The sequence below is a fragment of the Silene latifolia genome, chromosome 1, assembly GCF_048544455.1.
Source record: "Silene latifolia isolate original U9 population chromosome 1, ASM4854445v1, whole genome shotgun sequence".
NCBI classification, from domain to species: Eukaryota; Viridiplantae; Streptophyta; class Magnoliopsida; order Caryophyllales; family Caryophyllaceae; genus Silene; species Silene latifolia.
In genome coordinates, this window is record NC_133526.1 from 20266695 (window position 1) to 20286046 (window position 19352).

The 19352-nt window shown below is 31.2% G+C and overlaps 1 protein-coding gene across 1 annotated transcript; it reads left to right on the forward strand.

Annotated features, from left to right (window-relative positions):
- Positions 1 to 7627: 7627 nt before the first annotated feature.
- Positions 7628 to 8107, forward strand: LOC141641575 (uncharacterized). Its single transcript, XM_074450233.1, has one exon. The coding sequence runs from the start codon at positions 7628 to 7630 to the stop codon at positions 8105 to 8107; it is 480 nt and encodes a 159-aa protein (XP_074306334.1).
- The last annotated feature ends 11245 nt before the right edge of the window (positions 8108 to 19352 follow it).

A 19352-nucleotide genomic window follows, 5' to 3' on the forward strand; every position in this document is an offset into this window, starting at 1 on the left:
TTGTTAGAATTGGAAATTAGTATTGAATACTTATTGAGGATATTGTTGGATTGTTTGCTGAATAGACATTTATATAGCCTTTCACATGATAGAATGTTAGAATTTATGTTGGTAAGTAGGACTCTTTGCCCTCTTATGGTTAAGTGGGTGTCTTACTTGATTTGTGTGGTGAGTCTTGTGTGGTGTGGGCTAAAGTATTCAAGTCGGGACTTGCTTTGGGACTAGGTTCTAGGTGAGTATTCCGGCCTTCATCATAGATAGGTCTTTATAGTCTTTGACGAGTATATGTTCACTGCTTGATAGCCTTTGTGTTCCTGACTAGTGGATTTATATCCAAGTTGGGGCATGACCTCGTTACTTATTTTGATAGTAAGTGGTCAACTTAAGTACTAGCCAACCCTTTGGTGGACTCCTTAGGGTACTCACTTTGTTTTAGAAAAATTGTGGGTCTTGGGTGCGGTGGTGTGTATCCGCATGTCTAGGTCTCAAGAGATTTTAGGCTAGGGTTGTGTTGTGTCTTGGCCATGTTTTATTAATATTAACCGCTGAGCCAAGATACCGGTTCGATTACCTTCCCTACCTCGTGGTATAGACTCGAGTTACAAAGTGACTATTGACCGTACTAAGAACTTATGCCCGCTTTGATATATTGCCCTTTCTTGTATGGTGATTTTATGAACTCGTAATAGGTGAGATGTAAGCGATTCTGATTGATAAAGTTTGGATTACGGTTTGTTATATATTTCACATGATAGTTTATTTTGGTCAGTTAGGGGGTCATAGGTTAGAATACTTGATAATTAAATTGTTTATCATGTTGTTTACATGTTTTATTACATGTTACATTAAATATGACGATTCGTGGCTGGGAGGACTCGAAGTTACTCCCCACTGAATTGTGGCTTTCGTGTTTGTATAAAATGCGATTGACAGGTTGTTGATGCTTTGTTGGGGTCACAGACGAGAAAGCGAGCATAAGGAACCTTGGACCTAGTTTGGCTATTCTTATAGTAAACCTTTTAACTTTTGGTTTTGTATATAATTTGAAGGGACATATGTCTCCCTTTTCTATTTTTGGTTTGTATCATTCTATTTTCTTATTTAGCTATGGCATGTAAAGTAGTTCGTTAGCATTGCAGGTTTTGGCATCCGCCTCTTGGGATGTTGGAAATGTTTGTGATTGGTTTAAATTTTTTTTGAAATTACAGGTTTTGTCTAGTTGAACCAATTACAAACATATCCTGTCAGTTTTTCTGTAGAATTTACGTAATTAATTAAGGCTAGATTTAAGGGTGTCACATGTGTGCTTAGACTTGCATGTTGTATGGTTGATCTTTTGAAAAAGTGTGTTTGCAAGGACACGATGAAAAGAATCAACCTATATGAACATGAAGTACAGCCGCTTCAAGGGAGTATGGGTTTGAGTCCTGATATGTTCATGAATAGATATGGGACACTAGGCTTGTAATTAAGTGTCGGTTTATGTAATTTTTAGAAGTAAATTAGTTTATGCGTGAGTTATCTTCATGTATTCAAAATGGGTAGAAAGGGTTCAATGCTTAGTCACACCCCGATACTCGAATATTTGGAATGTGTAATTTCACTATGTGAAAATTCAATCTTCGTGACATTTTCATTTATGCATAAATTGGTATGTTTGTTAGGTTATTTAAATTCTTGAATTACGCTTAAATGGGGGAGGAATGTTGGTGATTTAAGAGTAATTACCGGTTCATTTAACGTAATTAAGATTGGTTCGTAGATGGGTAATCTCTAAATAATATAATGTGAGTTCAGGAAGTACGAAGTGTACACTCGCATAATTATTTACGGAATTACGGTATAGTTTTCGGTTCGAATAACTATGACGGAGGTTGGTAGTAATTAAATTACTCGGGTTTTAATTAATTGAAACCGGAATTTCTGAAGAGTTGTAACTCTTCATAAATGCATCTCCCAATCCCCTGCTTTCCAGTTTCTTTGTCATTATAAATAGACAAAGGGAAAAGAAGAAAAAGGTAACAGAACAATCTTCTTTTGCATCATAAAGAACGAACAACATAACATCCTACAACAAAATACTTCTTAATTATATCTCTGTATTCTGTGCCGAATACAGAGGGCAACCGTCTTATCTCAATAAAAAATTCGATACAACCCAGGCACTAAAGTAAGGGTCGAATTGTTCTATTAGGAAAGCATAGCGATTCGGTGCGGTTTTCATTATTGTCAATCCTTATTCGTGCATAAACAAATTTCTAACATAATATTCCTTTTAATTTCCTTGTACACTTACTACTAATAAATAGTATACCATTTAATTTTAATGTGAGAATGTTGCATGAGTATTAATGTTGTTTTGTCTACTACACCCTTCTAATTTAAATTGTTTTTATTTGATTAAACGTTACAATGGTTAATGGAAAATGAGGGAAAAATAATAAGTTAATTCATAAAATATCATCGTTATCTCCAAAAGTTTAAAAAAAGGAAGTATATACTTATGCTTAATACTTCTTATTATCATTTTGATAAAGTTGGACTAAGAAAAATATAATTCAGTCCACGGGCAAAATTGATATAATTCGGTTACAAAAGTCAAATTAGAATAAAAAAATAATAGGTTATAATAACACACCAAAAAAAACTCAACAAAATTATGTGAATATCAAGCCACTACAAAAGTAGTAAAAATAATTTACGTAACCAAACATTTGTTAACGAATAGTTAGAGAATTCCAGTGATTTTACGGGAAATTAAACTAGTATATAATAAAAAGGCATGGCAAAGCATACATTAAATCATTCCCCGTTTTACAAAATTTTAGCAAGCCATATTGTCATGCATTTATTTTATTTATTTTTTTTTAAAAAAAGAGAAATTATTGAAAGAATTTGTAGCATTAAACACAATCATTAAAATTTGGCTTTTCATTTTAAACTAGTTTTGTGGCCCGTGAAATTCACGGGATGTTTTGTTTCTACCGTAATGTTTTTAGTGATTTAATATCATAACATACTACGATCAACTCAACTTACGATTTTCATGTTTTAAGTTAAAACTTCTTAAGGTTGTATAAAGTCAGTTAATTTTTTGTACAACAGTTTAATTGTTACACAAAACTATAATATTATCAATGAGAACCCTCGCTAATTATTAGATATTAAAATTGTATCAACAATTCAGGAAATAACATAACACACACGATTAGAATTGTTATGACAAAACTAACATTTCACACCACCCATAATATTGTAGCTAATAAAATAATAAATTGCGAAACTAAGAATTCCAAAGGAGAAACTCGAACAACAATTACATCATTAAGGCATAATACTTTATATATTAAAACAATATTATACAAAATTGTATGTCATCTCTCCAAAAATTTTCACCTTTAGCCATATACTTCAAAAAATGAAGTACTTCGAGTATTTGCCACCCATCGCAAAACCCACGTAATTGATATGTTCTTTAGATTGTCATACTTAAATACCATTGTCTCCTAAAATTTCAATTACATAACCTTTGAAAAATGCAATAACCATTACAAAGACAATGTATTAATAATAAAAATTACAATTAAAAGAGACAAAAGACAAAAATTAAGGTTAAAGCTCATTCATCTAATGTTAGCGTAGAATTTAGAGATGGGTGAGGGATTACGAGCTTCTCATCGAATATGGTGGCTAAAAAGAAAAATTATTAGATCAATACAAAGATTTATGACTTGTGGATACATAATACCATTTAAAAGAAGTGATTGAAAATACATACAATCCATACACATAATATAGTTGATGGTTGTGTAGAGTGTTAGATGATGTATATATATATATATATATATATATATATATATATATATATATATATATATATATATATATATATATATATATATATATATATATATATATATATATATATATATATATATATATATATATATATATACATATATATATATATATATATACATATATATATATATATATATATATATATAAAGATGGATTGTTGGGATTAGAAACCCAAAAGATGGGAGTGATTAACAAATAACTTCTTCAATTATATATATTTAGTGTAATTTATGAACATGCACGTATCACTCCAAGTTAATGTCATCAAGAGTTAGCACATAAATTGGTAGATGAATGGTTTCGTTTTTAAAGGGAATAATTTAAATATTCTTAGAAATAGTTGAGTTAATTTTAATTTGTTATGTCCCATTTAATTTGTCACGTCGCTTTTAATTTGCCATGTCACATTAATTTAGATACCCTTTTAAATAGATTTTAAAGATATTTTAGGTAGCGTTTGTTTAACTTTACCCTTTTAATTATAATTAATAATAATATAATATTTTATGGATTAATCGATTAAAAAACTGTCACGTGGATTGAAATGCCATGTGAAATAAAATTAAACGGTTTATGTAGTCTTTTAAGTAAATTGTATAGATAGATAGATCATATATAGATAAGAGTAAGGGAGTGAAGTTGGTATTTTGGTGTCGGTGGAATTGGAAGTGAAATTGGATGAGGCTGGGTGCAATGTGAAATTGTGAATAATAAACTACTCTTTTTTTTTGTCATTTTTTTTTGTTTTTCCATTTCTTTGCTACTCCTTTTTCTGCTCTTTTTTTTTGGCTTGGTAATTAATAAATAAATTAAATAAATAATTAAAATGTATAGAATGTAAATTGATTGCTAATCTTATGTGGAATTAAATTAATTGCTAGCGACATGTGGAATAAAATTAATTGCTTTTGTCTAGCCTTTTAATTATATAGTATAGAAGTAAACTAGTTTTGTGACCCGTGAAAATCACGGGTTTGATTTTTTTTTTTTGTTTTGTTTTTGGTGTATTGTTCTTGAAAGTGTTTTTCGGCTTTTTCTGTACTTTCTTTTTTACTTGGAGATATATTATAATTAGGGTATTTTGAAATTTTGTGATATGAGTCAAAACTATGTAATGAGGAATGACACCAAAACTCCTAAATCTGTATGATGGTTTGATTTGTCTTAATGACAACACCTAAGTTAGTATTCCATTTTAATATTCGAGCATTGTAACCACTAAATTAAACTTACTTAAGCGAAACAAAAATACTTGGTATATGTGAAATAAAAGTAAAAAAGAATAAAATATTAATTGTTTATACCTCGACATTTCACGTTTAGATCCTTGGTAAGTAACTTTGAAAATAAACAAAAATAAATTAGAATCCAATTAAATAGAGTGTAAAAGACTAAACAAAAGTATGCAAATAAAAAATTATTGGTGAATGGAAGTCCCCCCGCCTTTTTGTGGTCTTATATATAATCTTAGATTCTTGGATTATATGACTTTTATTGATATATCTTTTGAGTTATCGGTTATAATTGATCTAAATAAACCCTCCTAGTGCTAATGATAATGAGAGTTATTGAAATTAAACTTTAATGAATTATAATGAGTTGATGTAAACATCATTTTAATGAGTTAATTTAACCAATTTTTATTTTTTGTCTTTTTAGTTGCCAAGGTTCTTACATAGTCATTTATTTAACCAATTTTTATATTTTGTCTTTATAGTTACCAAAATCATTACTCATGTAGTTATGAAAAAATTAGTGCATATTTATCTTTTTTATTTTTTTTTTGTCTTTTTAGTTACATTAGTGGTTATGAAAAATTTAGTGCATATTTATGTTAGAAAATTTATAAAGGTTCTTAAATGATCACTTAGTTAGAGTAAGATGATGTCACTTTATACTTAAGGAATTGCTCAAAATATCATTTTTATGTTATTGTATAGATAATAATAATAATAATAATAATAATAATAATAATAATAATAATAATAATAATAATAATAATAATAATAATAATAATAATAATAATAATAATAATAATAATAATAATATCGGTTTGGTTGATGGGCATGGTGGCTCTCTCCGTCCTGCGGATTTATTGCTTTATTCTTGGGACAGGGGGCGTGATGTGTGCGTCGACCTGACAGGTTCTTCACCTTTGACTCAGACTGGGTTGACAGATTTTGTGCCGGGCCGGGTTGTCGCTGATGCTGCTCAGGGAAAGTGTGCTAAGTATGGGGATTTGTGCACGGTAGCGGGTTATGGTTTCCTACCCTTCTCTTTCTCTTCCCTTGGGGAGCTGGGTTCGGATGCTGTTGCCTTGCTCAAGCGGATCCAGAAATTCTCGGTATCTCAGGATACGGGGGCTCGGGTAGCCGCTTACATTTTTACTAGGCTTAGCTTTGCTATTGCTAAGGGTGTGGGAGCTCAGATTGTCTCTCGGCTCCCCACCAATTTCATGTAAACTTTTACTTCTGTTTTAATGAAAGCTGCGCGCATCTTCCCATAAAAAATTAAAAAAAATAAAAAAAAATAAAAAATAAATAAAAATAATAATAATAATAATAATAATAATAATAATAATAATAATAATAATAAGTTTGTGGCTCATGAACTTCTCTCTAAATATGGCAGAGCATACCTTACTCCTAGATGTCTTCTCAAAGTTGACATCAGGAAGGCTTTTGACTCTGTTCACTGGGGTTTTCTTAGAGACTGCTTGGTGCAAATGAAGTATCCTACTAAGTTTGTGGACTGGCTAATGGCTTGTGTCACCTCCCCTTATTACTCTCTTCAAATTAATGTTGGGATTGAGGGTTTCTTTCCTGGGAAAAGAGGACTAATTAGGCAAGGGGACCCTCTATCCCCTTATCTTTTTGTCATATGTATGGAGGTTTTGTCAAGACTTTTGAGAAGACTTCCTAGATATGATAATTTCTCTTTTCACCCTAAGTGTGTCCAACTGAATCTGACACATCTGATTTTTGATGATGACTTGCTAGTCTTTACTGGGGGAGATCTTCCCTCTGTTAAAGCTGTTGCCACTTCCTTGGATGAATTTGATCTTATGTCTGGGTTGCAAGCCAATCCTACCAAAACTAGCCTTTACTTTGGAGGGGTGAAATCTGATATCAAAGAGCTCATCTTGGCTGCTACTGGTTTTAGTGCTGGTGTTTTTCCTTTCAGGTATTTAGGCTTGTCACTTTTTAATGCTAGAATTACTAAGGATATGTACCAGCCTCTCCTTGATAAGATTAAGGACAAGATTATGCATTGGGCAAATAGGACTTTGAGTTATGCAGGCAAGACCCTTCTTGTTAACTCAGTTATCTTTGGTTTGAATAATTTTTGGGGTGCTAGTGTCCTATTACCTAAGGGCATAGCCAAGAAAATCACTAAACTGTGCAAAGACTTTATTTGGGGTATTGATGAGGGTCACAGGAGGCATATATTCATGAAATGGCAACTGTTGTGTGCCCCTAAAACAGAAGGGGGTATGGGGATAAAGGAGGTTCTCAGTTGGAATTGTGCTCAAATGACAAAGTGGGTATGGAAGCTGCTGTTCAAACCTCAGTGCCTCTGATCCAGATGGGTTCAGACTTATGTTCTTAAAGGGAGGGATTTCTGGTCTGCTACAGCTAGTATATCTCAGTCTTGGTATCGGAATAATGTTCGTATGAAGGATAAGCTTCTGGAGTTGACAGGAACTGCTGGCCAAGCTTTGTTGATGCTGGAGTCTTGTTCCCCTTAGCTTAAGTACAACACTGCTATGTACTATAATGCTTTGAGAATGAGACATGACACTGTCACCTGGGCTCCTCTTGTTCATGGTAAAGGATGTCACCCTAAACATTCATTTACAGGGGTTTTGCTGATGCATAATACTTTGCCCACGATTGATAAGCTTGTATCTAGGGGGATTGTGATGGTTAACAGGTGTGCTTTGTGTCAATGCCAGGCTGAAGATCTTCACCATATTTTCTTCTCTTGTGGATATTCTACTGAGGTTCTCTCTGATATTGCTAACTGGTTGTCAATTAGTGTTGGTTCTTCTGAGTTGCAGGAGGTCATCCAGACCTTTATCTCCCTGGGTTTATCCAAGAAGCAAAGGGCAGGGTTTATGGCTATGGTTTACTACATTTGGAAGGAAAGAAATGATCGCATTTTTAAGGGGACTTGCTCTACTCCAGAGATGCTTTGTTTTAAGATTAGATCTCATGTAAACTTGCGTCTTTTTGGCTCTTTGTAATCTGTCTGTTGTTGGGTTTTGTTAGGTGTTTTTTTGTTTTCATCTTAGGGGGCTTTATTGGCTTCCTTTGTAGGAAAGAATGGACGGGGTCTTGTAAATTATGATTATTTTTTGATATATAGACCCAAGCTTTTCTGCAAAATAATAATAATAATAATAATAATAATAATAATAATAATAGTAATAATAATAATAATAATAGTAATAAAATAGTAATAATAATAGTAATAATAAGGATAATAATTTATGAATGAATGGATTATAAAAATGTCATGTGAATTAAAATTAAATGATTTAGGTAGCCTTTTGATTGTATATTCGTTTTGTTACATGTGAAATGCACGGGATAAATATAAGTTTTCTTACTAAAATTTAGATGTGCTTCTTAATACTCAAAGTGAATAATAATGTTTAATTAAACTAAATGTACAATAATTTTTGCACAAATCAAGATATAGTAGTATAGTAGTACAAGACAATAATTACACATTGTGTTTGAAACATAAATAGTTTGATCTACGAAATTAAATATGAGAAAGTGAAAAAAACTTACCCTAATATGAACAAAATAGTTATACAAAATCTGTTATACAAACTTTACAACTCATTGTCTTGACACAAAGTACATTTTTTTGTCTTTATCTACTAATAAAACGATACATCAATGATTTATTAGTTTATACCTTAAGTTTTATCTTTAGTTTTCGCCTTAGTCTTGTGCCTTTTGATTATCTTCTTTCTTCAAACAACTTGCATGAGGCTCTACCATATCTACATTCACGTGCCTTTGATGGTGCTGTAGAGTTGATACACATGTTTTATTGATCAAAGAGAAAACATCAACATGGCGAAGATTTAACAAAAGAATCAAAATATTCTCACATGTAGGCCATTTAAATTAATCCAGATGAAAAATATAAATTCCAATATAAAGCAAACGATTCATAAGAACGAATAACATTAAAAATTAAAATACTTTATCATACTACAAAACAACAACAATAACAATTTCATATAAGAGATGTTAATTCATTTTTATATACCATACGTTCATACTAACCATAATCAAATATAATATTCAACAATGAAATATAGTATGTAATTTGAAAATTTATGATCAATGAATATTAAACGGAGGATTAGTGAATGGAAACTATTAGTTTTATATACATTATACAACCATTAGTTTTAAACTTTTCATTTTACTTTTCATTTATTTTGTGAGTTATGAGTATTATTAAATAAGATTATACAACCATTGATTCTCATTTTTCATATTCCTTTTCATTTATTTTGTGAGTTATGAGTATTAATAAATAAGATAATTGATTATGAGGACCTTAAGAGGTAAATTAATTAGGAAAAAGGTTAATGAAAATTATGGGTGTTCAATTGCCTTGTTTTTAGACGCGTGAATAGTTTTTCACATAATAAGTAAATTGGACTAATGTGAAAAATTTCATAGTTTTTCAATTGCCTTGTTTTTAAATAGTAGTTGAAGTAAAATGTCATACTTTTACTTTTAGGAATGTTATTAAACTACAAAATTATTTTTATTTTTAATTAAAAAGGTTTTAATTTTAGGAAAGTAAAGTATAACAATTTATAAAAAAAAAATACAACACTCACTACTACAGATACAGGCTATAACAACGGTTAAAAACCGTTGTTATATAAAAAAGCGGACGTTGTTAAAGCGTCCGTTGTAAAAGGTTTTAACAACGGTTGGTTTTCTTAAGGAACCCGTTGTTAAAACTATTAACAACGGTTTTAAGTATAAAAACCCGTTGTGGAAAGTGTGACTTAATTTTGGGGGGAAAGTTATAACAACGGGTTGTAATATACAAAACCGTTGTTATAACTAAAGACAACGGTTTTTTTTATAAATAACCGTTGTTGTTTGTTCTTAAAAAATAAAAAAATAAAAAAATTAAATATTACTAGATGCATGCATAATTACGGCCCGTTATAATTCCGATGCATGCATTATTACTGCCATCCCTGTGCATATGAACGGACAATATGGAATGAGAAGGGTTAGTAATAAGATTTGAAGCAGCATTGAGAGATATGATGATGATTATGGCACAACTTCCTAACATATATATTAATTAAAAAACAACTCAAACCACACATTGCTTAGTATAAATACATGCATTATCTCAACTAACATTCCATTATCTCACTATATACATCTCCAAACCCTAACTGCTAAAACAAACTCCAAATAAATTAACCCTACTTAATCTTTCAAAACAAACTCCAAACTCCAACAAAATGAATGATATCATCCTTAAGACTCTTACTATGATCGAGAACAACAACGATTTCATCCGCCGGTTGCTCCACATTGAGGATTTCAGGAGCTACCTTGCGGATGCTCGATCCATTCTGAAGGACGCCAAAGAAGATGGCTTGACGGAGCATCAGCAGTTGCAGCTATATGACGATATAGCAATTGCTGAACGGAACCTCCAAATAGCCAAGGAGGAGAGGACGGATATCATAAAGGAGAATAAGACCCTCTATGAAAATATAAGAATTGCATTTTTATTAATGTAATTTTTTTTTTAAAATTTATGTATTTATTATATATATATATATATATATATATATATATATATATATATATATATATATATATATATATATATATATATATATATATAGAGAGAGAGAGAGAGAGAGAGAGAGAAAAAAAAAAAAAGGATCAACTAAGGCCACTTATATATTTGAGTCCATAAGTCCTTCTAAGGGCCATTGGATCAAGGCAATGAAAGGCTAGGATTTGATGTCAATATGTGGCTACAAATTAATCCCTCCACCTTTTTCTCTAATTAACTCATCAATTCAATAAACCAACCTCACTAATCATTTATCATTTCATTATCACAACTCCTCCTCCTCTCTCTACATCTCACTTTTCTCTCCTCTCTAAAAAAACCCCAAAATCCCAAAAAATCAAAACCCAAATAAATCACTCACTCCTCTCATCTTCATTCACCACCACCCACCACCACCCTACCCGACACCAACTCACCACCCACCACCTGTTTTTTTTTTTTTTTTTTTTTTTTCGTTTGGTGTTTATTTTTATGTTTTGAGTTGTTTTTTCCATTCATTTTTTTTTGTCTTTTATTTTCTTTTATTTTGTTACTTCTCGTTTTTTATTATTTTCTCAAATCTCTTCTTGTTATACTTTTTTTTTAAGATTTCGGGTTTTAAATCTCGTTTTTTTTATGAGATACTTTTTTTTCATCTAAGATCTACTAAAATATTTTTCATAAAATTTGTTGTTTTAATCTTAGCTATATAAAAATTCATATAATTTGTTGATTTTAATCTTATAATTGACTAAAGTTACACAAAAATGGACTAAAGTTATACAAAAAAGGACTGAAATTATACCAAAATTGACTAAAGTCATACAAATATGGACTAAAGTTATACAAATAAGGACTAAAGTTGTACAAATATGGACTAAAGTTATACAAAAATGGACTAAAGCTATACAAAAATTGACTAAAGTTATACAAATATGGACTAAAGTTATACAAATAAGGACTAAAGTTATACAAAAATTGACTAAAGTTATACAAAAAATTGACTAAAGTTATACAAAAATTGACAAAAGTTATACAAAAATGGACTGAAGTTATACAAAAAAGAACTGAAGTTATACAAAAATTGACTAAAGTTATACAAATATGGACTAAAGTTATACAAATAAGGACTACAGTTATACAAAAATGGACTAAAGTTATACAAATATGGACTAAAGTTATACAAATAAGGACTAAAGTTATACAAAAATGGACTAAAGTTATACAAAAAATGACTAAAGTTATACAAATATGGACTAAAGTTATACAAAAATTGACTAAAGTTATCAATTTTTGTATAACTTTTGTCCATTTTTGTATAACTTTAAACCAAATTTGTATAACTTTAGTCCAAAATCGTATAACTTTAGTCCAAAATCGTATAACTTTAGTCCAAAATCGTATAATTTTGTATAACTTTAGTCCAAAATCGTATAACTTTAATCCAACTTTGTATAACTTTAGTCCATTTTGGTATAAATTTAGTCCATTTTTGTATAACTTTAGTCAATTTTTGTATAACTTTAGTCCATTTTTGTATAACTTTAGTCCTTATTTGTATAACTTTAGTCCATATTTGTATAATTTTAGTCAATTTTTGTATAACTTTAGTCATTATTTGTATAACTTTAGTCCGTATTTGTATAACTTTAGTCCATTTTTGTATAACTTTAGTCTATTTTTGTAACTTTAGTCCAATTTTTTTATAACTTTAATCCATATTTGTATAACTTTAGTCCATATTTGTATAACTTTAGTCCTTATTTGTATAACTTTAGTCCATATTTGTATAACTTTAATCCAAATTTGTATAACTTTAAACCAAATTTGTATAACTTTAGTCCAAAATCGTATAACTTTAGTCCAAAATCGTATAACTTTAGTCCAAAATCGTAAATCTAACAAAAATACCAAATATAAAAAAAAACCAAATAACAATAACAAAAATAAAACCAAATAACAAAATCATGATTCATCAAAAAAAATTAACAATGAAACATTTATATATCGTGTGTATAACTTTAATGCACGCAGTGTATAACTTTAATGCACGCAGTGTATAACTTTAATAAACAATATGTATAACTTTAGTCCCAAATTTGTATAACTCCAATTTATACAATGTATAACTTTAGAGGTTAATAGTATGAATGAGCCATGACAATAACAAATTATATACATAAATAAAAAAGGTAAATCTGAAAAAAAAATCAAATAACAATAACAACCAAATAACAAAATAAAAGAATATAACAAAAACAAAGATTTGAATATGAAAACAAAAACAAAAATAACAAAATCCAAAATAACAAAAATAACCAAATAAAAAAATAACAAAAAGAACAAAAAAATGAAGAACAAAAAGAAGAACAAAAATGAAGAACAAAAATAAAAAATAACCAAATAAAAAAATAACAAAAATAACCAAAAAATGAAGAACAAAAATAACCAAAACGGAAATAACAAAAAGAACAAAACGCAAATCTGAAAAAATAACAAAAATAACCAAAACGAAAATAACAAAAAGAACAAAAACGCAAATCTGGAAAAATAACAAAAATGAGGGTGAGGCGTGAATGGTGGCGGCGGGAATGTGGTGGTGGGGTTTTTGTCGTGCGTTTTTGTCGTGGGTAAGGAGGGTTGAGGTGAGGCGTGAATGGTGGCGGCAAGGAGGAGAGGAGTAGGGAGGCGGCAGAGGGGGCGGTAAGGAGGATTGTTGGTGGGGTTGTTGTTGTTGCTGGTTGTTGATGTCGGTGGTGGTGTTGTTGTTGCTGGTTGTTGTTGCTTGTTGTTGGCGTTGTTGTTGTTGGTTGATGGAGGGAGGGAGGTGGGAAGGGAGGTCGGATGGTGGGATGGTGGGGTGGTGCGGGAAGGGATGTCGGATGGTGGGCTGGGAAGAAGGGAGGGAGGTCGGGTGGTGGTGGGCCGGGAAGAAGGGAGGGAGGGTGGTGGTGTCGGCTGGTGAGGGTGATGGAGGTGGAGGTGGAGTGGTTTTTTTGGTTATTTTTTTTTGTTTTGTTTTAGTTTGGGTTTTTTTTTGTATGAGCTTTGTTTTTTTTTTTTTTTAGAGAGGGTGGGAAGAAAATGAGAGAGAAAGAGTGAATGTGAGAAATGAGAGAGGATGAGTGAATGAGGAAGTGAGTTGGGAGATTAGAATGGTGGAAGAGTTGTACAAAATTAGGTGGAGTTGTGCATGAAATTAGGGAGGAGATTAGAGAGGTTCATTTGTGACCCTTGAATGAGATGTAATCTCATCCCTCCATCCCTTCCATCCTAAGGTCCTTATAAGGACTTAGGGACTTATTAGATGTAGTGGCCTTACTAGAACCCTTCTCTCTCTCTCTCTCTCTCTCTCTCTCTCTCTCTCTCTCTCTCTATATATATATATATATATATATATATATATATATATATATATATATATATATTATGTTTATCATGCATTCCTCTCTATCATCTTGCTTCTTCTTTGTTTTAGTTTATTTAATTTGTTTTACTAGCTAATTAAGCGAATAATACTTAAAGAAATAACATAATGGTCGATAAAAACTAACACATACACATGCAAATGAAATAATTAGAAAAAGAAAATAATGACGATGAAAGACGATGAAACCAACAGTGACAGCGAGATTTACCTGATAATTAGACGATGAAATCAACAGTGATGGCGAGAAGATAAAGAGACGATGAGAAAGAGAGAAAGAGACGATGAGAAAGTGTGTGTTTTGTGTTTGTGTTTGTGTTTGTCTGCTGGGTTTGTGTTTTTGTATTAAGGTTTGTGTTTTGTGGCTGTAGCAGACTTGTGTTTGTGTGGTTTATAGTATGGAAGGTATTGACAACGGTTATTAAAGAACAACCGTTGTCAAATAAGTTTTAACAACGGTTGTAAATCAACAACCGTTGTCAAATAAGTTTTAACAACGGGTTCCAAAAGTAACCGTTGTGATTACTTTTCACTAACTTTGCGTCAATTTTGCGCCAAATTATTAACAACGGTTGTGCATGTGTAACCCGTTGTTAAAACTTATAACAACGGTTTTTATAACCATACCCGTTGTAATTCATTTTAGTAAAATTCGCGCCATACATTCTACAACGTCTATTGTGATTTTCGTGAATAATCGTTGTTAAAGGGGCGTTGTAGTTGCCTGGATTTGTAGTAGTGACTTCCAACAAACACTTAATCAAATTTATAAATTAAAGAAATAAGTATGAAGAACTTTTAATCAATTCATTAACAAGTTTTATTACAAAAACTTTAATTAAAATGTTAAATTTTATTTGTGAATTTGTATAGATTTCATTACTTTTGAATTTTTTTAACTCATGAAATATTTAATGTATAAAATTAATTTAAGAATAATGCTAATATCCTTTGATTTGGTTTAGCTTATATGTTACAATTATGAAATTTGTAAGTGAATTTGTATAATCACATCACTTTTGAAATTTTTTTAACTCAAGAAATATTTAATGTATACAATTAATTTAAGAATAATGATAATATCCCTTTATTTATTTTAACTTATATGTTACAAAATATATGATGACACTTTTGTGAGAACTTTTTTGTAAATTTAATAATCAATACAAATTTAAAAATCATAAAAATGCAACATAGATTGAAATTTAATGATTATGCCACATGGAATTAAATTTAATGCTTTTAAAAGTCTTTTACTTTGATTTACTTTAACTTATATGTTAAAAAAATATATGATGTCACTTTTGTAAGAAATTTTAGTAAATTTATTAATCAATACAAATTTAAAAATTATGAAAATGCAACATAGAATAAAATTTAATGAGTATGACACATGGAATTAAATGTAATGCTTTTAGAAGCCTTTTAACAATATTGTATAGATATAGTTATAGTAATATCGTACGAAGTAATGTATTATAAAATGTCATTTGAAATAAAATTAAATGGTTTAGGTAGCCTTTGTTTAACTTTACCCTTTTAACTATAATTAATAATAATATAATATTTTATGGATTAATAAAATTAAATGGTTTATGTAATCTTTTAAGTAAATTATATAGATATATATAGATCGTAGATAGATAGTAGTAAGGGAATGAAGTTGGTATTTTGGTGTCAGTGGAATTAGAAGTGAAATTGGATGAGGTTGGGTGAAATGTGAATAATAAACTACTTTTTTTTTTCATTTTTTTTGCTACTCCTTTGTCTCCTCATCTTTTGACTTGTTAATTAGTAAATAAATTAAATAGATAATTAAAATGTATAGAAAGTAAATTGATTACTAATCCTATGTGGAATTAAATTAATTGCTAGTGACATGTGGAATTAAATTTATTGCTTTTGCCTAGCCTTTATGAAAATGCAACATAGAATAAAATTTAATGAGTATGACACATGGAATTAAATGTAATGCTTTTAGAAGCCTTTTAACAATATTGTATAGATATAGTTATAGTAATATCATACGAAGTAATGTATTATAAAATGTCATTTGAAATAAAATTAAATGGTTTAGGTAGCCTTTGTTTAACTTTACCCTTTTAACTATAATTAATAATAATATAATATTTTATGGATTAATAAAATTAAATGGTTTATGTAATCTTTTAAGTAAATTATATAGATATATATAGATCGTAGATAGATAGTAGTAAGGGAATGAAGTTGGTATTTTGGTGTCAGTGGAATTAGAACTGAAATTGGATGAGGTTGGGTGAAATGTGAATAATAAACTACTTTTTTTTTTCATTTTTTTTTTGCTACTCCTTTGTCTCCTCATCTTTTGACTTGTTAATTAGTAAATAAATTAAATAGATAATTAAAATGTATAGAAAGTAAATTGATTACTAATCCTATGTGGAATTAAATTAATTGCTAGTGACATGTGGAATTAAATTTATTGCTTTTGCCTAGCCTTTTAATTATATAGTATAGATTATACAATCATTAAACATCAAAACAAATATTAAATAAATTTTGGATTTTTTTGTTAGAATAAATAATTTTTTTTTCTTCAGCGTTTATAATTCGCACTATATTCTTTGAAACACAATGTTTATCGTTCAATCTACCTTGAATTATAGTTTGCAAATAAAATATAGAAATTTATATTTTGCAAAGAAATATTTTTGGTTGAATTAATTACGTAACACAACTGTTTTTAATGAAAAAACAATAAAAGTGAAACAAATGACCGTAATGGAGGGAGTATACTAAAAAAGACGTAAAAAAAATCTAAGAGAACAACAATAATAATAACAATAATAGTGGCAAAACAATAATAAATATAGCAATATTCGTGGCAAAATACAAATATACGTAATGATAAGTAGAATTTTTTTTATTACGAGACCTTTTTTTCCCCAGAACCCAGTGCGACCGCAAATACGGTCTTGCGTTACACTACCAACGTCACAACATAGTTAGTTGTTGTTTGTTGCTGCGTCAACCGTTGTTGTTGTCAACATCTTATTAATAATCGTAATACCTTATAGATTAATAGTTCATAGCCTGTGGTGAAACCTATTAGTCTGAAACTTGTTACCTGCTCATGTGATCAACATGATTTATATAAATAAGGCTATAATGTGGAATATGATGTATGTTTATAGATGTCCTATATAATTTTTACATTCCACCAAAAAAAATATAACTAATGGGATTGGATAGATATGTAAATTATAGTCGTTGATATTAATGCATGTCTACGAATGACTGAGCCTTCGATGATGATAATAGAAAAAATGGCTAGTATGGTCTGATTCACTTCCGAGAACGAATCCAGTTCGTTTTTTTTCCTTTGTTAGGGAGATGTCAAATGGTACTGAGTCACATATATTTTAATCTATTGCACTCAGTGGCTAGATCTATTTTCGTCATTCCAATTAACCAAGAAATATTGGAGATAATTTGCAAGTTGTGTGAGGCTCTCTCTCCTCCAGAGTTTGAGTCAAGTGAATCAGATATAATACTAATAGTTATATATCATGGCATTGGGCTTGCTATAAATTACGAAAAAGCTATTTTGACTGGATTAAGATCTCTAAGAACAGTTATTGTTTTTTGTAAAAAAACTTTGAGATTATGGCGGATCAGAAGCGTATCATTGATTTGCTTCTTCAGAATGCTCACAGTACTAATGTGGAGATACGAGAGACATCATTTAGCTGCCTTGTTCTGATTTACTCGACATATTATAACTTGCTTGAATCCTTCAGAATGTTTGAGTATGTTTGATGAGCTTACAGGTTCTGACCTTATGCATAACACTAGTGAGATCGCTGCCCCCAAACTTATGAAGAAAATTGGCAGACATATAATTCGTGAGGGTTGTTGATACTGCAGAATCAGTTTTTCTCTTTGACTCCTCGACAGGTTGCGTTGTGGAGGTCCCAACAGGGTGGACACGCTTCTGATTAGCTTCGTGCGGTCTCTATTTCTGGGTTACAACAGACTATGAACGGCAGGTCCTACCGTTGTGTGCTTAGCTATCAGTTGGGTATTCCTTTGTTTTCGGTGCCTGGGCCGTGCTCTGCTTGCTCTCGGGTCTTTGATGGGGATATCTACAGAGATCATGCTGTGTCGTGTGCTGGTGTTGTTGGTATCAAACATTGGTATAACCTTGTTCGCGACACCTTTTTAGATAGTTGCTTCCGTTCTGGGATCTCTGCTGGTAAGGAGGTAGATATTGGTTTGATCGATGGGCATGACAGGTCCTTACGTCCTGTAGATTTGTAGCTTTATTCTTGGGATCGGGGTCGTGACGTGTATGTGGATCTGACCGGGTCTTCCCCCTTGACTCAGTCTGATATGTCTGATTTCGTGCCCGGCCGTGTGGTGATTAATGTTGCTCGGCGCAAATGTGTCAAGTATCAGGTTTGTGTACGACGCTCGATTATGGTTTCTTGTCTTTTTCTTTCTCTTCTTTGGGGGAATTGGAGACGGAAGTTATTTCCTAACTCAAGCGGATTCAGAAATTTTCTCTGTCTCAGGATGCCGGGGCGCGCGCTGTTGCTTTTATTTTTACTCGACTTAGCTTTGCTATTGCTAAGGGAGTGGGAGCCCAGATTGTATCTTGGCTGCCCACCAAAATCTTGTAAGAATTATTTTTGATCTCTCAATAAAAGTTGCGGTTTTTATTAATAAAATAATAATAATAATAATAATAATAATAATAATAATAATAATAATAATAATAATGATAATAAGGGTTCCCGGTGTTGGGTGTGAGGTTGTCTCGTCGTGGGTTTGCTTGTGGTTTTTCTGGTCGGGCTTTACCCTACGGGTATTACTTCCACTTTACGCCATAACCAGCCACCACGGCGCCGGCCATCAACTCGGTTGTCTGGGTCCCGGTGTGGGGTTGCAGGGTCTCGTTACGGGTTTGCGTGTGGGTTTTCTCGTTGGGCTTTACCCTGCGGGTTTTTCTGTCACTGTTTCGCCATCAACAACCCCCCTGGGTCGTCCTTCAGACCGCACGGCGCCGGTGTTGGGTGGTCTTTTGTTGGGTTTCTGTGTGGTTGCTGTTTAAGATCTGCGACGAGTGTTGTCTTTTGTGGGGTTTTCGTTTCCGAGATCTTTTTGTTTTCGTCTTTGGTTTCTTGCCGGCTTTCTTGCTCGACAAATTCTTGGCTGGCACTGCCATTTATCGTCG